The sequence below is a fragment of the Oncorhynchus tshawytscha genome, linkage group LG33 (genome assembly GCF_018296145.1).
Source record: "Oncorhynchus tshawytscha isolate Ot180627B linkage group LG33, Otsh_v2.0, whole genome shotgun sequence".
Taxonomy (NCBI): Eukaryota; Metazoa; Chordata; class Actinopteri; order Salmoniformes; family Salmonidae; genus Oncorhynchus; species Oncorhynchus tshawytscha.
Window position 1 is genome coordinate 38801532 of NC_056461.1, and position 21761 is coordinate 38823292.

At 41.1% G+C, this 21761-nt stretch overlaps 2 protein-coding genes across 2 annotated transcripts in view; one reads left to right on the top strand and one right to left on the bottom strand.

Annotated features, from left to right (window-relative positions):
* The window catches only part of LOC112231423, a gene marked incomplete in the record, with an annotated part of 690592 nt that overhangs the window by 584555 nt on the left and 84276 nt on the right, over positions 1-21761 (bottom strand).
* On the top strand, positions 2000-21354 carry LOC112254503 (CMP-N-acetylneuraminate-beta-galactosamide-alpha-2,3-sialyltransferase 1-like). Its single transcript, XM_024427167.2, has 7 exons — positions 2000-2100; positions 4327-4664; positions 12855-13048; positions 13786-13968; positions 14078-14123; positions 19887-20006; positions 20496-21354. Exons 2-7 carry the CDS (start codon positions 4374-4376, stop codon positions 20661-20663), a joined length of 1002 nt encoding a protein of 333 aa, XP_024282935.1. The 5' UTR covers positions 2000-2100; positions 4327-4373; the 3' UTR covers positions 20664-21354.

Here is a 21761-nt window from a genome sequence, read left to right on the forward strand (position 1 = left end):
TTGCAAACCGTAGTCTGACTTTTTTATGGGGGTTTTGGAACAGTGGCTTCTTCTTTGCTGAGCGGCCTTTCAGGTTATGTTGATATAGGACTCGTTTTACTGTGGATATAGATACTTTTGTACCTGTTTCCTCCAGCATCTTCACAAGGTCCTTTGCTGTTGTTCTGGGATTGATTAGTACTTTTTGCACCAAAGTACGTTCATCTCTAGGAGACAGAATGTGTCTCCTTCCTGAGCCGTATGATGGCTGCGTTGTCCCATGATGTTGATACTTGCGTACTATTGTTTGTACAGATGAACGTGGTACCTTGAGCCATTTGGATTTTGCTCCAAGGATGAACCAGACTTGTGGAGGTCTATACTTTTTACACTTACACTTTTTCTGAGGTCTTGGCTGATTTCTTTTGATTTTCCCATGATGTCAAGCAAAGAGAAACTGAGTTTGAAGGTAGGCCTTGAAATACATCCATAGATAAATCCCCAATTGACTCAAATGATGTCAATTAGCCTATCAGAAGCTTCTAAAGTCATGACATAATTTTCTGGAACTTTCCAAGCTGTTTAAAGGCACAGTCAACTTAGTGTTTGTTAACTTCTGACCCACTGGAATTGTGATACAGCGAATTAAGTGAAATAATCTGCCGTAAACAATTATTGGAAAAATGACTTGTGTCATGCACAAAGTAGATGTCCTAACTATAGTTTGTTAACAAGAAATTTGTGGAGTGGTTGAAAAACAAGTTTTTATGACTCCAACCTAAGTGTTTGTAAACTTCCGACTTCAACTGTAGCTCTCTCTCCTCTCGATTCTCCTTCATTTTTTAAAGAAATTAATTTGTTCAAAACTGTTCAACTATTGTCTTTCTCTGAGTCCACTACTCACCACATTTTATGCACTGCAGTGCTAACTAGCTGTGGCTTGTGCTTTCAGCACTAGATTCATTCTCTGATCCTTTGATTGGCTGGGAAACATGTCAGTTCATGTTCTAAGAGCTCAGATAGGTTGGAGGACGCCCTCCAGAAGTTAATAATGAATAATTACTCTGTAAGTCTATAGAAGGGGGTGAGAACCACAAGCCTCCTAGGTTTTGTATTGAAGTCAATGTACCCAGAAGAGGATAGAAACTAGCCATCCTCCGGCTACACCATGGTGCCACCCTACAGAGTCCTCTGAGGAGCCTCCAAATATCATCAGTATTCCTGCTTAGCCTTGTCAATTCTGCCTTGTTTAATCCCTGGAGGAATAGTGAGAGGGAATACAGGGAGACAGCAAGGTTTACTATTCCAAAGTATAATGAAATAAATTGCATTCTATCAGCGCCTCCTCATTTCTGTATTTTGGGTCATGGCCATGGGTGAGAATATGAGAAGTAAACTATAGAGTCTATAGAGTGTACTAAACATTAAGAACACCTGCACTTTCCATAACATAGTTTTCACCTGGATTCACCTGGTCAGTCTATGACCCCTTATTGATGTCACTTTTTAAATCCACTTCAGTCAGTGTAGATGAAAAGGGAGGTTACAGACAGATTTTTAAGCCTTTAAACAATTGAATGGGCACCGGGGGTATGGTAGTAGGAGCGAGGCGCACCGGTTTGAGTGTGTAAAGAACTGCAACGCTGCTTGGGTTTTCCACGCTCAACAGTTTCATGTGTGTCTCAAGAATGGTCTACCACCCAAAGGACATCCAGCCAACTTGACACAACTGTGGGATACATTGGAATCAACAGGGGCCAGCATCCCTGTGAAATGCTTACGACAACTCGTAGAGTTCATGCCCCAACAAATTGAGGCTGTGTTTGGTATACTCAGTGTACATTTGGTCAGTTAATAGTACATAACATAACATACTTTACTGAAAATACACTTAACTTAATACCCAATAATACTTCATATACACAACTTGTTGCTGCTTATGACTCATTCAGGAAGTGCACTGGAGATAGGTGGTTGCTGTCAGATTTCCCATCCATTTCCTCCTGAACTTGAATGAACTTTCGCTCTAAGCAGTGGTAACTGTTGCTGTCCTTCGGACCACATTTACAACTTGCCAGACTTGGCAGGGTTAGAGATGTGCAACATCTACATTGTCTGCAGGTAAGTGTGTATATAGTTAAAATAACTACTCGTGGAGGATTGTCATTTTTTGTCTTGTACCTTTTGATTTTCATGTATGTTCTGTGTTTTGTTAACTTAAATGTTTTTCTTGCTGACATCTGTAATGGTGTGTTGTCTTTTCAAACTTCAATAAATGTTATTGTTAACCCTGAGGGGTATACTAAGAATCTAGTTAAGAGTTCTCAGGTTTTTATTGAATTGGCTAGCTTTAGTTAGCTTCACATTCCAGCTCAAGATTCATCCATGATATGCAGGAATCAATATATCTCCATATGCATCAGAGTCACGTCTTTTGTGGGCATTTTAAAGGTTGTTTCTAGCAAAAGGCATCACGCATTTAATATTGTTATAGAATGCTTTATATTATCTGGATATTTTTTATTTATTTATTTCAAAATATAAAGTTAACAACAGGTATAGTTTTTGCCATTTTCTTTAACAAAGGGTATACCCCCACTCAATGTGAGCCCTGTTTTTAACCGAACACACCAGCCCTTCCCAGGCATGGAGGTATTTAAGGAGTGCATGGTGACAGTATTGGAGTATTTGGCTATACAGATCAAAATCTATGGATAGCATAATTGCATCTGTCAAACAGGTAGACCTACCTTTTATTTTTTTATAGGAAGAAATAGGCTTCAAAAAGCCCTCTTGATGTTAGTTAAGTCGAATTAAAATGAAGACAATTGTTGAAATGAATTAATTTCAGCACCATTTGCTGTCCACCTCTGTTACGGATGTCTGCCTTTTTAGTTGACTTTGTCCTGCACTCTCTCTGTCTCCTCATTATTAAGTTAATGAATGAAAATGTGTCTGTCTCATAACATTGTAATACATTTGGTCTCCAGTCTATGGGCTAACAGAAAAAACACAAAGGCTCTTTCTACGTTAGGCTATTTTGATTTATTTTTTACCTTTATTTAACTGGGCAAGTCAGTTAAGAACAAATTATTTTCAATGACGACCTAGGAACTAGTGGGTTAAGGGGCAGAACGACAGATTTGTACCTTGTCAGCTCGGGGATTTGAACTTGCAACCTTTCGGTTACTAGTCCAACACTCTAACCACTAGGCTACCCTGCCGCTATATCATTTATGTTAAATTAATTTGATAGAGCGTTAGTGGATCGCCGCAGCGCTGCGTCTTTCCAACAGCACCCTGGAGAGGCGCGCTGGGCTTGGACAAGCTACATATTGTGCGCCCCTGCCTTTGGCAAAGTGGGCCTTGGTTTTCATGGGGCGACATCAGCTCTCACCTAAACAGCACTCATGCCACTGGGTGAGAGAAGTTATCGTTGTATTTAGGCAGAATAATGTGATATTATGTGTTGTTGGAGCTGCGTCTTTGTGAGTTTAGCTGCCTCCTTTTATTGTGGCATGAACACAACCAGTCGTGATGTTTTAATCTGATTGTCAAACAATCACTTGAAAGGGCTCATTTACTGGCTACCCGCCTAACACCTGCATTCAAGTCCGTTGCTAATTTTTCATGCCTCTAACATACCGAACATTACCACTTTACTGTTCACTGCTTCTTATTTTACAACCTTAAAAACTTTAAGACAAGCTAGTAACCACACGCATCTTTAGGAAACTTACTTTCCCAGTTAGTGGGACTTCCTTCAGCAGTTTTGTACAACTTATTTCTCACTTTTTATAGTTAATCTTTGGAACGCTAATGTAGTTTATAAGGAAGGTTCAATAAGTAAGGCTGGTCTGAGAGTGGGTAGCTCACTTTTAACTTAATTCAGTAAGCACAATAAAAACAACACATTGCTTTCTCTTCTATAGGCATAATTTGAATGTTGATTCAGAGGGGTTGGTTAAATGCGGAAGACACATTTCAGTTGAATGCATTCAGTTGTACAACTGACTAGGTATCCCCCTTTCCGTATACAGTGCCTTCAGAAAGTATTCACACCCCTTGACTTTTTCCACATTTTGTTACATTACAGCCTTCTTCTAAAATGTATCAAATAGTCCCCCCCCCCTCATCAATCTACACACAATGCCTCATAATGACAAAGCAAAAACAGGTTTTTAGAAATGTTTGCAAATCTATTACAAATAAAAAACAGAAATACCTTATTTACATATTTCAAATTGTTAATTAGCCTTTCATCCTTCAGCTGTTTGATTAAGACTTATAGGTTACATCTATTCTATACAAAATGTAATTGTCAGTTTATTATTGATCTCTTTACAGGTGGTGAGGATTCTGTGACACCCAACAGATTCCCTGCTATCGGCAAAATGATTATCTTCAGGATTAGAAAAGTCCTTTGTGTCATCGTTCTACTCTGCATCACTACTATCGTTGTGTTTTATACCGGACAGCTGTCCTCCAATTCGCTTGTGGACTTTGTTAAAAATGCCCTTCGGCCTCTGGACAGGATCCTCTCCTCAAAATATTGCGCCTGTCTCAAATGTATGACACAGCCAGACGATGACCTCTGGTTTCAGAAGCGCTTCAACACATCGGTTCAACCCTTTCTGACCAGAAAGTACAAGACACTCTCCAACGATACAAGAATGTGGTGGCAGGTAATAAAAACGTTTTTATCAACTGTTTTTTATTACATCTTATCTTAAAGCAATAAAAGCGAAATGCCTGCTGTCACACCCAACACATATTCACATATTTACTCATACATTATACACAGTACATTTCCACACCTACCAAGAAAAAATAGATAGAATGCTAATTAAATAAAACAAATTAGAAAAATAAAACACTATCCGCCATCTCATTGATGTGACCTTTGCATTGATTATTCTAAACGTTATAACAGTAATTGATTATTATCTGTAAAAAACAACTGATCGACTGTCACAGAAACAGTATCTTCCTATGTAGATAAGTCTATTCATGTTTCCATTGGTCAAGGAGAGTCCCAAACACTCAGTATCACTACACATTGAAATATCAAAACCTGTTTATTGTTTTCTAAAGTTAATGGAATAGTGTGACATTTTGACAATCAAGCCCTCTTTTAAATTTACTAAAGTCAGCTAGCTTTAGCGCACTGACAAAAGTCTACGGGGTCAGCTAGCTGATTACACTAATGCTAGCTGATCCAGTAGACTTCCAGTCATTGCGCTAACGCTAGTTATCAATCGCCAGAGGTGTGAACTCGAGTCATATGACTTGGACTCAAGTCTGACTCTATTCACAAATTTGATGACTTGAGACTAGACTTGATATAAAATTTTAAAAACTTGAGACTCGACTTGGAGCCTCAAGACACGGGACTCGATTTTGACTTGAGACTGATGACTTGAAATTATCTGGCCAGGTTTTGGAACATTTTGTGGCACAGATTCTCTGTGGATTATTTTCCATGCAGCCAGAAATAGTATCAAACTTGTAAAAAAGCCCTCAATCAACACAGGTTGAGTTAGCTAGAACAGTGAGAAGATTTTGGGGGGTGTTGCAAGTGTTTTATTTAACTAGGCAAGTCAGTTAAGAAAAAGTCTTATTTACAATTACAACTGCCTTGTTCAGGGGCAGAACAACAGACTTTTACCTTGTCAGGTTGGGGATTTGATCTAGCAACCTCTCAGTTACTGGCCCAGTGCTTTAACCACTAGGCTACCTGCCACCCGAGTGTGAAACTGAATGAATGAGAGGTTGTAAGGCTTTTTAAATGATGACCTCATGAAAGCAGCAGAAAACTGGAGTGGTTACCATTTACATATTTTAATACACTACATATTTAATAGTCTACAAATCATTTACCATTTGTATTTTATATTTATACCTTTGCTTACTTGATCTGGTCACTAACATAGGCCTACAGCATTGCACCAAATTCTTTTTTCAAAAACATCTAATCTTTGCTTCAGAACCAAAAAAGTTGCGTGTCTTGACTGTTGACCAATGACCAGTCATCAGCATTGGCATGCAAAGGCGGGCGCACTTATCCAGATTAGTGACCATAAAGAGCTTGTTTATTTTTCTCAGGTTTTCTTGGCAAAAACAGAGTAGCCTACCGACATCCTTGGAGCTCGGGTCTTTTTTTTCAACATTTTGTTAAAAATTGCGCAAATTTTCAACGTCCTGCTACTCATGCCAGGAATATAGCACATGCATATGATTAGTATTGTTGGATAGAAAACACTCTGAAGTTTATAGAACTAGTTAAATCATGTCTGTGGCTATAACAGAGCGTGAGGGGCAAGTGAAAGCCCAAGGAAAACTGTTCACAAAAAAAATAATGATATCCTTCCGCCAGTTGCCTGTATTGTCAATGGGAAGGGAAAATAGATGGCGATGAGGTTGCAATGCCTACAGCTTCCACACGATGTCGCCAGTACTGTCATTTGCATTGCTTTTAATCCTTGGTCAGATGAGAAATAGACCCGCCTGTCATCAAGTACACATCTTGAACTTTTGAGAGAGAGAAAACTGAGCTTCATTTCAAGAACTGCTGCTATTGACTACAGATCGCCCCGTGATCAATTTGATCGATTATTAACGTGTACTAATACCTAAAGTAGGCTTATAAAAGTAGTTTGAAGTGTTTTGTCGAAGTTTATCGGCAACTTTTTTAATAAAAAAAAATGACGTAGCGTTTTGTAAAGCTGTTTTTTCCTGGATCTGACTCGCTTCATAAATGGACATTTTGGGCATACATGGACGGATTTAATCGGAAAAAAAGACCCAATTGTGATGTTTATGGGACATATAGGAGTGCCAACAAAGAATCTCGTCAAAGGTAATGAATGTTTTATATTTTATTCCTGCGTTTTGTGTAGCGCCGGCTACGCTAATTCCTTTGTTTACGTCTTTTTCCGGTATTGCGGGGGTGCATGCTATCAGATAATAGCTTCTCATGCTTTCGCCGAAAAGCATTTTAAAAATCTGACATGTTGGCTCGATTCACAACGAGTGTAGCTTTAATTGAGTACCCTGCATGAGTGTTTTAATGAAAGTTTGAGTTTTAGCGAGTACTATTAGCATTTGGCGTTGCGCATTTCCATTTCCTGTAGGCTATGTGAGACGCAGACGTCTCACCTTGCCCTAACAGGTTAAAACCTTTAACTACAGTGAAATCTGGGTCACACAGAGTATTTCTTGGCAGTCTTACCTCTCGGAGATACGTGGGACACGTCCCACCTGGCCAACAGCCAGTGAAAGTGCAGGGCGCCAAATTCAAAACAACAAAAATCTCATCATTAAAATTCCTCAAGCATATAAGTATCAAACACCATTTTAAAGATACAATTCTTGTTAATCCAGCCACAGTGTCCGATTTAAAAAATGCTTTACACCGAAAGCACTACAAACGATTGTTAGGTCACCCATCAAGTCTCAGAAAAATCCAGACATTTTTCCAGCCAAAGAGAGGAGTCACAAAAAGCACAAATAGAGATTAAATTAATCACTAACCTTTGATGATCTTCATCAGATGACACTCATAGGACATCATGTTACACAATACATGTATGTTTTGTTCGCTAAAGTGCATATTTATATAAAAAAATCTCATTTTACATTGGCGCATTATGTTCAGTAGTTCTAAAACATGCATTGATTTTGCAGAGAGCCACATCAAGTTACAGAAATACTCATCATAAATGTTGATGAGAATACAAGTGTTACACATGGAATTAGAGATATGCTTCTCCTTAATGCAACCGCTGTGTCAGATTTTTTAAAAACTTGACAGAAAAAGAAAACCATGCAATAATCTGAGTACAGCATTCAGACAACAAAGCAGCCAAAAAGATATTCGCCATATTGGGTGGTCAACATTAGTGATAAATAGCATTAGAAATATTCACTTACCTTTGATGATCTTCATCAGAATGCACTACTAGGAATCCCAGTTCCACCATAAATGTTTGGTTTGTTCGATAATGTCCATCAGTTATGTCCAAATATCTTCTTTTGTTAGGGCGTTTGGTAAACAAATCCAAAAGCGCGTTCAGGTCGCGCCGAACGTCGGACGAAAAGTTCAAAAAGTTCCGTTACAGCCCGTAGAAACCTGTCAAACTAAGTAAAGAATCAATCTTTAGGATGTTTTTAACATAAATGTTCAATAATGTTCCAACCGGAGAATTCCTATGTCTGTAGAAAAGCAATGGAACAAGAGCTAACTCTCTCATGACCGCGCGTCAAAGCCCAAGGCACTCTGCCAGACCACTGACTCAAACAGCTCCTATGTGCCCATCCTTTATAGTAGAATCCTCAAACAAGTTTCTAAAGACGGTTGACATCTAGTGGAAGCCTTAGGAAGTGCAACATAACCAATATCCCACTGTATCTACAATAGGGGCTGAGTTTAAAAAAAACTACAAGCCTCAGATGCCTCTGTATGCCTCAGTAGTTTTTTAAAAACTCAGCCCCTATTGTAGATACAGTGGGATATTGGTTATGTTGCACTTCCTAAGCCTTGGGCTTTGACCCACTTCCTGGTTGGATTTTTCTCAGGTTTTCACCTGCCATATGAGTTCTGTTATACTCACAGACATCATTCAAACAGTTTTAGAAACTTCAGAGAGTTTTCTATCCAATACTACTAATAATATGCATATATTAGCATCTGGGACAGAGTAGCAGGCAGTTTACTCTGGGCACCTTATTCATCCAAGCTACTCAATACTGCCCCCATGTCACAATTTTACTTTAAAAAACGAAAAAACTTTCCACTGGAAATGCGGAAGGCCGACATAGGCAGAAGCGGTGGATTGAGACACAGCCAATATCTCTAGTTTAAACTGACAGATGGAGATTTTTTATTATGTTAATTAGATTGATACACAGGTGTGTATCATACACCCCCCCTATAGTTCAATTACCAAATCGTCCCTCTAGTGGCTGCATGGGTGGAATTTATGAATATTTTTCATAATTTCACAATTAATAAACATATATTTTTAACCGCTGAAAATTTGGTCTTGGCTTTTTCTGCCTAGAAGGCCAGCATCCCGGAGTCAACTCATCACTGTTGACGTTGAGACTGGTGTTTTGCGGGTACTATTTAATGAAGCTGCTAGTTGAGGACTTGTGAGGGGTCTGTTTCTAAAACTAAACACACTAATGCACTTGTCCTCTTGCTTAGTTGTGCACCGGGGCCTCCCACTCCTCTTTCTATTCTGGTTAGAGCCAGTTTGCTCTGTTCTGGGAAGTTAGTAGTACACGGTGTTGAATAAGATCTTGACAATTTCTTGCATGAAATAGCCTTAATTTCTCAGAACAAGACTAGACTGACAAATTTCAGAAGAAAGAACTTTGTTTCTGGCCATTTTGAGCCTGTAACTTTTTCCAATGATCAATTAGCCTTTTAAAATGATAAACTTGGATTAGCTAACACCACGTGCCATTGGAAAACAGGAGTGATGGTTGCTGATAATGGGCCTCTGTATGCCTATGTAGATATTCCATAACAAATCTGCTGTTTCCAGCTACAATAGTAATTTACAACATTAACAATGTCTACACTGTATTTCTGATCAATTTGATGTTATTTTAATGGACAACAAATGTGCTTTTCTTTCAAAAACAAGGACAGTTCTCAGTGACACCAGACTCTTAAAGTGACAATGCATGCACTGTAGATGATAACAACAGAAAGTAGCAGAGGTGTAAAAGAGTGGGGGGGGCAATGCAAATAGTCTGGGTAGCCATTTGATTAGATGTTCATGAGCCTTAGGGCTTGGGGGTAGAAGCTGTTTAGAAGCCTCTTGGACCTAGACTTGGCGCTCCGGTACCGCTTGCCGTGCTGTAGCAGAGAAAACAGTCTATGACTCAGGCCTTCCTCTGACACCGCCTGGTATAGAGATCCTGGATGGCAGGAAGCTTGGCCCCAGTGATGTACTGGGCCAATCGCACTACCCTCTTTAGTGCATTGAGGTCGGAGGCCCGAGCAGTTGCCATACCAGGCAGTGATGCAACCAGTCAGGATGCTCTCGATGTTGCAGCTGTAAAACCTTTTAAGGATCTAAGGACCCATGTCAAATATTTTCAGTCTCCTGAAGGGGAATAGGTTTTGTCATGCACTCTTCACAACTGCCTTGGCGTGCTTGGACCATGTTAATTTGTTGGTGATGGGGACAACAAGGAACTTGAAGCTCTCAACCTGCTCCACTACAGCCCCTTCGATGAGAATGGGGGCGTGCTTGGTCTTATTTTTCCTGTAGTCCACAATCATCTCCTTTGTCTTGACCCTATAGGCTGTCTCGTTGTTGTCGGTGATCAGGCCTACCACTGTTGTGTCATCGGCAAACTTAATGATGGTGTTGGCGTCGTGCCTGGCCGTGCAGTCATGAGTGAAGGAGGGGACTGAGCACGCACCCCTGAGGGGCCCCTGTGTTGAGGATCAGCATGACACCGAGGGCGGTCCGTCGGGAAGTCCAGGATCCAGTTGCAGAGGGAGGTGTTTAGTCCCAGGGTCCTTAGCTTATTGATGAGCTTTGAGGGCACTATGGTGTTGAACGCTGAGCTGTAGTCAATGAATATCATTCTCACATAGGTGTCACATTTGTCCAGGTGAGAAATGGCAGTGTGGAGTGCAATAGAGATTGCATCATCTGTGGATCTGTTAGGGCGGTATGTAAATTGGAGTGGGTCTTGAGTTTCTGGGATAATGGTGTTGATGAGAGCCATTACCAGCCTTTCAAAGCACTTAATGGCTACAGACTTGAGTCCTACAGGTTGGTAGTCATTTAGGAAAGTTACCTTAGTGTTCTTGGGCACAGGGACTATGGTGGTCTGCTTGAAACATGTTGGTATTACAGACTCGGACAGGGAGAGGTTGAAAGTGAAGACACTTGCTAGTCCTGGTAATCTGTCTGGCCCTGCGGCCTTGTGTATGTTGACCTGTTTAAAGGCTTACTCACATCTGCTGCGGAGAGTGTGATCACACAGTCTTCTGGAACAGCTGGTGCTCTCATTCATGTTTCAGTGTTATTTGCTTCGAAGCGAACATAGAAGTAGTTTAGCTCATCTGGTAGGCTTGTGTCACTGGGCAGCTCTCAACTGTGCTTCCCATTGTAGTCTGTAATGGTTTGCAAGCCTTGCCACATCCGACGAGTGTCAGAGCCGGTGTAGTATGATTTGATCTTAGTCCAGGATTGACGCTTTGCCAGTTTGATGGTTCGTTGGAGGGCATAGCGAGATTTCTTATAAGCTTCCGGGTTAGAGTCCCACTCCTTGAAAGTGGCAGCTCTAGCCTTTAACTCAGTGCGGATGTTGCCTGTAATCCATGGCTTCTGGTTGGGGTATGTACATACGGTCTATGTGGGGACGACGTCATCGATGCACTTATTGATGAAGCCAGTGACTGATGTGGTGTGCCAATGCCATTGGAGCAATCCCTGAACATATTCCAGTCTGTGCTAGCCAAACAGTCCTGTAGCTTAGCATCTGCTTCATCTGACCACTTTTTTATTGATTGAGTCACTGTTGCTTCCTTCTTTAATTTTTGCTCAGCTCAGTAAATCCTCCAAAACAACTGCTCCCAGGGCTCAATGTGACATGATATCTCAAGTTGATATTGACTGTTCACATAAATTACATTCAGTTCAAAATGCAGGTGTAAATTGCATTTATTTCCGTATCTTGCATTTGCATCACCATTTATGACTGTAATGACACTGGTTGAATCAACGTTGTTGAACCAATGTGGAATAGACGTTGAATTTATGTTTGTGCCCAGTGGCAGGCTATATTTGCGTAGCGAGTGTGCACGTGTGCATGCGCGGGGGTCACACACATTTTAAGGATTGCGGGTCAAATCGTTTGAAAACCACTGGGTCAGCGAACAGATTTCAGATTTGATGTTCAGCTATAAGATCGGGTGCAGCGCAAATGTCAAATTGTATGGAGAGAGGATTGACATCAATAAAAATGCAGTTCCAAAACATTTTGGTGATCGAGGATATGAACCGTTTATTAGCAATGGGGCATTAAGCAACAATGACTAGCATAGGCTCTACTGGTCATTTGGTATGCAAAATGGCTTGAAATGTATCCTTTACTTATGAAACTTGTGTTTGGAATTGGTTGTTAAAATGAATTATTACATAATCAAAATATGTTGTAGACAAAATAATGAAAAGGCCTGTCTGGTAGCCTCAATAAATAGACAAAGATTTGTGGTTGAACGAGTCATTGCCTCTGTAGAATTTTTCTACTTGACTTGAAACCTTTGACTCGACTTCGTCCTTAGAATGCACGTCTTGGACATGACTCGAGAATCGACCCGTTCTACAAGGGACTCAACTTGAGATTTGGACCTTGTCACTTGAGACTTACTCGTGACTTGAATAATATTGACTTGGTCCCACCTCTGGCAATCAAGAAACAACCATAAACTTCCATCAAATTGCACACAGAGACATGAAACGACTTGTTCATCTGACTCTGGGGAGGTTTGCCAAAATCTCACACTGTCCCTTTAAGAATCTCCAATAGTTTACTGGAGTTATATTTTTGTATACGAGGGAGTTTTATTCAGAATGAACTCTTTTATTTGATGTTTAGGCTGCAATATAAGCATGGTCACTGACAACTGATTAACGGTTTGCTATAGTAGTCATCAATAACCTCAGTGTAAAGAGCAGGTGGCTCTGGAGTCTTACCTTTAGTTTGTGGGTTTCCTCAGATGTTATAGTCACATAGTGTGTCATTTGCATTAGGATGCTTTTAGTGTCAGCCTGTCCATTGTTGTGTATTTATTGTGTATTCATTGTTGTTTTATGTATTGTCTGGTGCAATTAAATAACCAGAAATTGCAGAAAGACCGTAACATAGCCAACTTTAGCGAGGTGGTGGAGAAGTTGTTCCAGGTCATCCCTGATGCTGACCTTTACATGGATGCAGGCCCTGAGCGCTGTAGGACCTGTGCTGTGGTGGGGAACTCTGGGAACCTCAAGGGCTCCCACTACGGAGCCCTCATCGACTCCAGTGATGTCATCATAAGGTAAGCCAACTGAGAGGGTGTGGTTGATCGAGGGCACACTTGCCACAAAGCCTGTTTCAGCATGGGCAGTGCAACACAGCCTGTTTTAGCATGGGCAGTGCAACACAGCCTGTTTTAGCATGGGCAGTGCAACACAGCCTGTTTTAGCATGAGCAGTGCAATGGAGGACTTTCACCATTTTGAAGGAGTCAACTGGGCGGGACTTCCTATAGGTTAAGGAAGGATCAAAGAATTCCAAGGAATTAAGGGCTATGTCCCATTTGTCCCTCCTACCTCAAAGTGTGCACTTGTTCACTTGCACATGGTTGTTCAGTGCTTTTAGATTTGTGGGAAGTAGTGAACAAGTGCACACTCCAGGGAGAAAGTAGCAAAAATGTGGCATAGCTGCATGTGGCAGTTAATCACTAACCTTGGCTTTATACCTGTTTAGACTTCCAGGTGGTATTATATGCACCCTTTCAGTTTGTTTACCAAGTACAATAAGAAGAAATAAACTATTTGAACATATATATAGCCCTCAATGGCCTTATCCATGGTGTCACAGAAGACAGTATGGCAAAGTTGTGCCTTCATCCAACTTAATGATTTAATGTCCTCTATATATACCTGTTTTGGTTTGGTTTGGTGTTTTCATTTTTTTTTATCTTGGCGGTATAAATGACTATGTGTTTTGAATTAAAGTGTTTTGGAATATGGCAATCATGATATGGATCCCGGTTATTTACTGTGTTATCCAGAATGAACAAGGCTCGTACCTCTGGCTATGAGCGGGATGTTGGCAGCCGCACCACACATCACATCATGTACCCAGAGAGTGCCATAGATCTGGACAACACCACTAGTCTCTTGTTTTTCCCTTTCAAGACTCTGGACCTTCAGTGGCTACCCGGTGCCATTACCACTGGGTCTCACATCACCTTGTGAGTAACCGTTCTCCTTTTGATTAGTCCATCAATCTGTGACACCATGCATTTTTCAAAGATTACATAGAAACTCTGGATAAAATCTAGGTCTTATTTTATTCAACAGCTCATATTTACGTCTTAGACCGAAGATAAAGGCCAACAAAGATTTGGTGAGTCACATTATTGATCACGATCATGTATTATGGTTCTAATACATCTACAGTCAATGATAAATGCATGATATGTTTATATGTTGGATAGTAGGTAATTGAGGATGTTTGTTAGTTAGGTATGGGCTAATCTCGGTTGACCCTAAAATCGTGTGTAATTTGGTCAGATGCTCGATAACACATTTGCGAAGTCTCGTAAACGGAAACTCTCAGCCCTTTCTGATAATTTCACTTGTGTTTATCATCCGTGTTTTGCACACACAATGCAGTGAAAGAGTGTCAACGTGGAATTGTTCAGAGTATGTTTACATGCACACAATACTACCATTATTGTGAATACTGAGATTAAATATGCGTTATAAAGGTTTTATATAATTTCAGGTCGTAGTTTTGAATGTAGTGCTCGCTCACGAGGCAAAACAGCTCCCTGAAAATTGTACATAACTTCCTATGATACACTGTATGTTCATTTATTTTACAATATGTACAATATGTTACCAATTTGTAAGTACTTAAGACCCTGTTTAATCTCTTTAATATGATAGTTCAATTAAAAAGTGTACTTGCTTTACCAGAAGAACATTGTCTCTTACGATCCAGTCTACATGGAGATGTCTGATAATCAGGCTAGATAATCAGGCTAGGCCTACTTGATGAGACTTAGATAAATTCAGAAAATCACCAATGAAAATAAATGTTCTATCACAGTGACCATATTGTAGCGATCCTCGCTATATTGGCCATTTTACAATTCCCACCAAGTGGGTTATTGGTGCAGTGTGTAAGGTGTTTGCCTTTCATGGAAGCAACCTGGGTTTGCTTCCCTGCCTCACTCTTTGCTACATTGGTGTCAGAAGGGGAATGGTGAGGCCATTGGGAACACATGGTCTGAATATGGTGGCTGAGTCATCGAAGCACAGGGACATTCCTTCCTGTTCGGAGGGGGCAGTGTAGCAATACTATATGATCCATGCTACAATTCCCACCAAGTGGGTTAACCCTATTGGGGCGATGCCTAAGGGTTTTATGTCTAGGGTGGTTTGCTTTTCATGCCAGCGCTCATTCTGAGTACGGACATCTTAAAACTATTTTTAAGATGCATAGTTTCAGATTTTCCAAACTCACTTTACTCCATGTGCAGGAGCTTGCAGGAATGTGTAGTCTTGCATGATGTCTACTTTGATGCTAATTTGCATTTTTGAATCTGAGAGTAAATAGAGCCGAATATATTGATAAAAGTCACCTTGTCTGAGAGAGATTTACATGGTTTTCAAAACGTCACGCCAGGGTAAGCCTACGCGAAACACAGGCCTTATTTTAAGGAACCATTTCCTTGTTTGACCACTAGGTTTTATGGGTATTATGGCACCTCCACTGTGGGGTTCTATGGTGTTGGTGGTATGCCCATTACTAAAATGGAATGAGGATTTTTGAACGTAGTCCAGTTTTATTGTACAACTCAACACAATTCAAGCACCTAGGATGATGCCATTGACACTCCTTTTGTTTTGGTGGGGGGACCTTTGAGCCATGTTCGTTTAATGAAAATGCTATAGGAGAAGAGGCCCATCAGTACCGATGTAGGATCTTCATTTGATTTCATTTAACTTTTATTTGATTTATTTGGATTGAACCTTTATTTAATCAGGCAAGTCAATTAAGAACAAATTATTATTTACAAGGACGGCCTAGCAAGAGACAAAAGGCCTCCTGTAGGGGTACGCGCAATGCCGTCGCGGTATACACAAATAAAAATGTGATTCACATTTTCAAATAGTCCATTTATACATTTGGGTGAGTTTTTTTCCCGCCTGTGTAGCCTCGTTTCGCTGCCAAAAATAAAATTAAACCATCTAGTGTTCAGCGAAATAACAACACAATGTCAAATACAGGTACAGCCTAGTGAAATAATTAACATCCAATCACATTAACCGTTACTCTCTCGTGGGAATTCCACTAACAGTCCGTATTTAGCCAAACATAGCTGCTGCTCATGTTGGTACCTGTACTGATGGCGCAAAAGCTATGACAGGGAGACATAGTAGAGTGGTAACACGTGTGCAAGCAGTTGCTCCCCACGCCACCTGGGTACACTGCAGCATCCACCGAGAGGCTCTTGCTGCCAAAGGAATGTCTGACAGCTTGAAAGACGTTTTGGACGCTACAGTGAAAATAGTTAACTTTGTTAAAGCAAGGCCCCTGAAATTGTGTATTCTCTGCACCATGCAATGATATGGGCAGCGACCATGTAACGCTTTTACAACATACAGAAGTGCACAGGTTATCAAGGGGCAAAGTATTGACACGTTGTTTTTAAATTGAGAGATGAGCTTAAAGTTTTCTTACTGACCATCATTTTCACTTGTCTGACCGCTTGCATGATGACAACTTTCTCACACAACTGGCCTATCTGGGTGATGTATTTTCTCGCCTGAATGGTCTGAATCTAGGATTACACAGACTTTCCGCAACTATATTCAATGTGCGGGACAAATTTGAGGCTATGATTAAGAAGTTGGAGCTCTTCTCTGTCTGCATTAACAAGGAAAACACACAGGTCTTTCCATCATTGTATGATTTTTTGTGTGTGCAAATGAACTCACGTTGACGGACAATGTCAAACGGGATATAGCGAAGCACCTGAGTGAGTTGGGTGCGCAATTACGCAGGGACATTCCCGGAACGGGTGACTCAAACAACTGGATTCGTTATCCCTTTCATGCCCTGCCTCCAGTCCACTTACCGATATCTGAACCAGAGAGCCTCATCGAAATTGCAACAAGCGGTTCTGTGAAAATGGAGTTTAATCAGAAGTCAATGCCAGATTTCTGGATTGGGCTGAGACCAGAGTATCCTGCCTTGGCAAATTGCGCTGTTAAGACACTGTTGCCCTTTGCAACCACGTGCCTATGTGAGAGTGGATTCTCGGTGTGTGGAAAATGATTTAAGACTGAGACTCTCTCCAATACAACCCAACATTGCAGAGTAATATGCTTCCTTTCAAACACACCCTTCTGGTGAGTTATTCACAATTTCCAATGAACAAATAAGGTTTTATATGTAAGGTGGTTAAATAAAAAGCTAAATGATTGATTATTACTATATTATTATTTGTGCCCTGGTCCTATAAGAGCTCTTTGTCACTTCTCACGTTGTGACAAAAACTCACACTCATTCTTATGTTTAATAAATGTGTCGTATAGTGTGTGTGTGGCAGGCTTACAATGATGGCAAAAACAATATTTGAGAGTGCACTGATCCTGGTGCTAGAGGGTGTATGGAGCTGGAGGTTGAGTGTTTGAAGGGGTACGGGACTACAAAAACATTGTGAACCACTTTATTAGAGGCTAAAAAAAACATGAAAACGTATCAACCCCTCCAAAAAACTCAATCAATTATTATCCAAATGATAATTCACATTTCCTGTTGCGATGTACCGGCAGGATAGAACAGGGGTGTCTGGTAAGACAAGGGGCGGCGGTATATGTATTTTTGTAAACAACAGCCGGTGCACGATATCTAAGGAAGTCTGCGAGGTTTTGCTCGCCTGAGGTAGAGTTTCTCATGATAAGCTGCAGGCCACACTACCTACCGCGTGAGTTTTCATCTATATTCTTTGTAGCTGTTTACATAACATCACAGTCAGAGGCTGACACTAAGATAGCATTGAATGAGCTGTATTCCACCATAATCAAACAAGAAAACCTTGAAAACTTCCATCCTCCTCATTCCTGATTACAAGCAAAATTTAAAGCAGGAAGCACCAGTGACTAAAACAATAAAAAAGTGGTCAGATGAAGCAGATGCTAAGCTACAGGACTGTTTTGCTAGCAAAGACTGGAATATGTTCCAGGATTCCTCCAATGGCATTGAGGAGTACACCACATCAGTCATTGGCTTCATTAATAAGTGCATAGATGATGTTGTCCCCACATTGACCATATGTACATACCCCAAACAGAAGCCATGGATTACAGGCAGCATCCGCACTGAGCTAAAGGCTAGAGCTGCCGCTTTCAAGGAGTGGGACTCTAACCCGGAAGCTTATTAGAAATCCCGCTATGCCCTCCGATGAATCATCAAACAGGCAAAGCGTCAATACAGGACAAAGATCGAGTCGTACTACACCGGCTCTGACGTTCGTTGGATGTAGCAGGGCTTGCAAACCATTACAGAATACAAAGGGAAGCACAGTCAAGAGCTGCCCAGTGACAAGAGCCTACCGGATGAGCTAAACTACTTCTATGCTCGCTTCGAGGCAAATAACACTGAATCATGCATGAGAGCACCAGCTGTTCCGGAAGACAGTGTGATCATGCTCTCCGCTGCTGATGTGAGTAAGACCTTTAGACAGGTCAACATTCACAAGGCCGCGGGGCCAGACGGATTACCAGGACTTGTACTGCGGGCATGCGCTGACCAACTAGCAAGTGTCTTCACAAACATTTTCAACCTCTCCCTGTCTGAGTCTGTCATATCAACATGTTTTGAGCAGACCACCATAGTGCCTGTGCCCAAGAACACTAAGGTAACCTGCCTAAATGACTATCAACCTGTAGCACTCAAGTCTGTAGCCATGAAGTGCTTTGAAAGGCTGGTCATGGCTCTCATCAACACCATCATCCCAGAAACCCAAGACCCACTCCAATTTGCATACCGCCCCAACAGATCCACAGATGATGCATTCTCTATTGCACTCCACACTGCCCTTTCCCACCTGGAAAAATGGAACACCTATGTGAGAATGCTAGTAATTCACTCCAGCTCAGCGTTCAACACAATAGTGCTCTCAAAGCGCATCAATAAGCTAAAGTTCCTGGAACTAAACACCTCCCTCTGCAACTGGATCCTGGTCTTCCTGACGGGGCGCCCCCAGGTGGTAAGGGTAGGTAACAACACTTCCGCCACGCTGATCCTCAACACAGGTGCCCCTCAGGGGTGCGTGCTCAACCCCTCCTGTACTCTCTGTTCACTCATGACTGCACGGCCAGACACGACTCCAACACCATCATTAAATTTGCCAATGACACAACAGTGGTAGGCCTGATCACCGACAACAACGAGACAGCCTATAGGGAGGAGGTCAGAGACTTGGCCGTGTGGTGCCAGGACAACAACCTCTCTGTCAACGTTATCAAGACAAAGGAGATGATTGTGGACTACAGAAAAAAGAGGACCGAGTACGCCCCCATTCTCATCGACGTGGCTGCAGTGGAGCAGGTTGAGATCTTCAAGTTCCTTGTTGTCCACATCACCAACAAACTAACATGGTCCAAGCACACAACGCCAGTTGTGAAGTGGACATGACAAAACCTATTCCCCCCCAGGAGACTGAACAGATTTGGAATGGGTCCTCAGATCCTCAAAAGGTTCTACACCTGCACCATCGAGAGTATCCTGACTGGTTGCATCACTGCCTGGTATGGCAACTGCTCGGCCTCCGACCGCAAGGCACTACAGAGGGTAGTGCGATTGGCCCAGTACATCACTGGGGCCAGGCTTCCTGCCATCCAGGATCTCTATACCAGGCGGTGTCAGAGGAAGGCTCTAAGAATTGTCAAAGACTCCAGCCACCCTAGTCATAGACTATTCTCTCTGCTACCACACGGCAAGCGGTACCGAAGTGCCAAATCTAGGCTTCTTAACAGCTTCTATCCCCCAAGACATAAGACTCCTGAACATCTAGTCAAATGGCTACCCAGACTATTTGCATTGCATTTTCTAATTCAATCATACTGTTTATGTATAATATATTCCATGCAGGTATTGGTTCTGAATCCTGTGTTCATGAAATATGTTCATGAAGTCTGGCTTGACTATTACGGCAAATACCCCTCCACCGGATTCATGGCTTTGATATTAGCCCTACACATTTGTGACGAGGTAAGACGTTTTACATATCAACACACATCAAGTTCAAGTTGTGTCATATGCGCAGGATACACATGGTGTACACAGTCAAATGAAATGCTTACTAGCAGGTTCCCTCTCTATAATGCAACAACAATAAGAAATAAGTAAAACAATGAAGTTCAATGGAACAGAATAAACATTTTCATAAGTATAAATACAAGAGGACACAGTAATTTACAATATTTACACGAGTGTCAGGGAAAGAGTATTTGGAGAGCAAAGTGTTTAAATTGTGCAGTGTTTAGCAATACCAAAACATGCTCTGCTAGGAATGGTACTTTCTCAGGTCACTACAAGATAGACTGTATGCTACACCACGCAATGCATATAGTATAACACTAAACACCCAAATCATGTAGGCCTATAGGCTGCATAGACAATATATCACATTGCCATACATAAAACTTCTGTAAACACTGTTATTAAACTAATTCTCTAAACACTTAATTCCAAATGCAGGTGAATGTGTATGGATTTGGGAAAGACAGAAATGGGAACTGGCACCACTACTGGGAAACACTAACCAATAAAAAGCTCAAGACTGGAGCACACCCTGGAGACTATGAGTACAATGTCACTAGAAAGCTCTCGGAAATACACAAACTTGAGATATATAAGGGATGGTGATAATCATTAATCCAGATCATTAACGGGATTTGCTTCAGTAGTCCCATTTTTTTATATTGAACAATTTATTTCTGACTGTTTAGTCTGTCGAGGGCTACATTACATCTTAGAAACACCATTCAAACTTTAAAAAAAGTTTGGTCTTGATAAACATGCTTTTGATAACATTTATACTTTTTAAACTTTTTGACCTTCTAAAAAAACAAATCTACTTTTAAAAACAAATCTACTTTTAAAAACAAATCTACTTTTCAAATTTCCAAAGCTATCTGGAATCAGATTTGAAATATCTTCCACCAATCATACTATACAACTCTTTTAAGCCCGGGTTCAGATACAACAGCCAACAAGACGAGAAGAGCCGAAACTAGCCAGTTGTAGAATTTTGTGTCGTGGGTACAAAATGGTTTTGTTACAGACTAATGCTATGTAAATGCTTGAGTTGAATACTACTAGTCACTGATCATTTTCCACACCTGTCCAGTAACCTCTTTACGTACCACACAGAAGAGTGATTTATTAATTGCTCATTATCTTTCGGGCACTAAAGCCTAGCCATGTGGAAACATAGTTTCCTCTGGTTAGGCTTTAAAGATCCCATGTCTCCTCTATTTTAGACATACAGTGCATTCAGAAATGATTCAGACCCCTTGACTTTTTCCACATTTTGTTATGTTACAGTCTTATTCTAAAATGGATTCAATAGTTTTTTCCCCTCACCGAATTACACACAATACCCCATAATGACAAAGCAAAAACAGGTTTTTAGAAATTTAAAAACTGAAATAGCACATGTACAGAAGTATTCAGACCCTTTACTCAGTACTTTGTTGAAGCACCTTTGACGGTGATTACAGCTTTGCGTCTTCTTGGGTATGACTCTACAGCTTGGCACACCTGTATTTAGGGAATTTCTCCCAGTCTTCTCTGCATATCCTCTCAAGCTCTGCCAGGTTGGACGGGGAGCATTGCTGCAAAGCTATTTTCTGGTCTCTCCAGAGATGTTAGATCGGCTTCATGTCCGGGCTCCGGCTGGACCACTCAAGGACATTCAGAGACTCATGCGTTGTCTTGGCTGTGTGCATAGGGTTGTTGTCC